We start from the raw sequence: 2,215 nt of genomic DNA, 5'->3' as shown, positions 1-2,215 counted from the left end.
GTGAGCGGGCCGGGAGCTGGCCGGGAGCGGCGGCGGCGCTTTCCTGTTGCCCGGAGCGGGAGGATGGAGCCTGCGAAGGAGCACTGGGTGGGGCCTCTGGCTCTTTTTTGGATGCGCTGTGCTAAAGCCCTGCTGGAAGGGAGCTCGTTCCTCAGCACCACCTCCCAGATCCCAAATCCCGCTGCCGCCGCTCCCATTCCTTGTGTTTCCTTCCCCACCAGGTGCCCGGTGCGGAGGATCAGACAGCCCTGTCCTTGGAGGAGTGCCTTAGGCTGCTGGAGGCCACCTTCCCTTTTGGGGAGAATTCCGAGGTGAGCGCCTGGGGTGGATCCCAAGGTTTTGCCCGCCTCGCTCACCGGGATTTCGGTGCCTCCCGCGCTTCTCCCGCAGCAGCAAATTGGGTTTGGCTGCTCCAGGAGGCTCCAGGCATCCTGCGAAACCACCAGGGGAGGGGGGGGCTGCGATTAATTAAAGCCTCCTGGATTTGCTCCTCATTAGTTCGTGGCAAAGCGGGCAGGAAGGGCGCTGGGCTGGGGGTGGCTGCATCCCTGAGCATCCCTGATTATCCCTGGGCACCCCTGGGCACCCCTGAGCCTCCCCAGGCGCCCAGCCCTGACTCCCTCACGTGCTCAGTTCCCAGCTGCGGATGTCTCCGCCCTGAGCGAAGCCGTGCCCGGGCAGAGCCGGGCCCCGGGCAGCCCCCCCAGCCTGCTGTCCCCTCTCCTGGCCGAGACAGAGTCGCCCTTCGACCTGGAGCAGCAGTGGCAGGACCTCATGTCCATCATGGAGATGCAGGTGAGCTCCAGGAGGGGCTTTGTCCCTCCAGGTGTGGCCGCGCCGCTCCGTGAAGTCGGGCGGTTCCTGGACGGTCACGGCTTGGGGCCGGCCCTGGCGCTGCGGTGACACCGCGGTGACGCCGCAGCTGCACGGGGAGAGCTCCTGCCGTGGGATCTGGAAGTGTCCTTGGCAGCGCCGGAGCTCCTCCACCGAGCTGCTCCCGCGTCTCTTGCAGGCCATGGAGGTGAACAGCACGAGCGCCGAGAGCCTCTACGGTGGCACCAGCGGGGACCTCCTGACGTCCAACTACAGCCTGGCCCCCGGCACCCCCATCAACCAGAACGTGAGCCTGCATCAGGCCTCGCTGGGCAGCTGCTCCCAGGACTTCTCCCTCTTCAGCTCCGACATCGAGAGCCCCTCCATGGCGGGCGGCTCGGCCCTGCTGCAGCTGGCGCCGGACAACTCCACCGGCCTCAACAGCACCTTCGGCTCCACCAACCTGAGCGGGATCTTCTTCCCGCCCCAGATGAACAGCACGGGCAACGAGACGGCCGGGCCCGAGCTGCCCGACCCCCTGGGAGGGCTCCTGGACGAGGCCATGCTGGATGAGATCAGCCTGATGGACTTGGCCATCGAGGAGGGCTTCAACCCCGTGCAGGCCTCGCAGCTGGAAGAGGAGTTTGACTCCGACTCAGGTCTTTCCCTGGATTCTGGCCACAGTCCCGCGTCGCTGAGCAGCTCAGAAGCCTCGTCCTCCTCGTCCTCTTCCTCTTCGTCCTCTTCCTCCTCCTCGTTTTCCGAGGAAGGCGCCGTGGGCTACAGCTCGGACTCGGAGAACGTGGACTTTGAGGAAGCGGAAGGCGCGGTTGGATACCAGCCAGAGTACAGCAAGTTCTGCCGCATGAGCTACCAGGACCCGGCGCAGCTCCACTACCTGCCTTACCTGGAGCACGTTGGCCACAACCACACCTACAACATGGCCCCGGGCGCCCTGGACCCCGAGGAGCCCAAAGCGCCCAGCGCCGGCAAGAAGAGCGGCAAGGAGAAACCGTCCGAATTCCTGGACAAGCAGCTGAGCCGCGACGAGCACCGCGCCAGGGCCATGAAGATCCCCTTCACCAACGACAAGATCATCAACCTGCCCGTGGAGGAGTTCAACGAGCTCCTGTCCAAGTACCAACTGAGCGAGGCCCAGCTCAGCCTCATCCGCGACATCCGCCGGCGCGGCAAGAACAAGATGGCCGCCCAGAACTGCCGCAAGAGGAAACTGGACACCATCCTCAACCTGGAACGCGACGTGGAGGACCTGCAGCGCGACAAGTCCAAACTGCTCAGGGAGAAGGTGGAATTCCTCAAATCCATCCGGCAGATGAAGCAGAAGGTGCAGAGCCTGTACCAGGAGGTGTTCGGGCGGCTGCGGGACGAGCAGGGGCGGCCC

General features: G+C 65.2%; 1 protein-coding gene across 1 annotated transcript in view; it reads left to right on the top strand.

Moving 5' to 3' along the window:
- NFE2L1 (nuclear factor, erythroid 2 like 1) overlaps positions 1-2,215 on the top strand; it is a 10,461-nt gene that overhangs the window by 6,177 nt on the left and 2,069 nt on the right. The window contains exons 5-7 of the mRNA XM_017740507.1: positions 222-311; positions 634-795; positions 1,013-2,211. Coding sequence (XP_017595996.1) covers positions 222-311; positions 634-795; positions 1,013-2,211 — 1,451 coding nt within the window. The remainder of the gene's footprint in view (positions 1-221; positions 312-633; positions 796-1,012; positions 2,212-2,215) is intronic.

Source organism: Corvus brachyrhynchos, unplaced genomic scaffold (assembly GCF_000691975.1).
Source record: "Corvus brachyrhynchos isolate BGI_N302 unplaced genomic scaffold, ASM69197v1 scaffold47, whole genome shotgun sequence".
NCBI classification, from domain to species: Eukaryota; Metazoa; Chordata; class Aves; order Passeriformes; family Corvidae; genus Corvus; species Corvus brachyrhynchos.
Note: the sequence above shows the minus strand (reverse complement) of the source record. Positions and strands in the feature narration are given on the sequence as shown.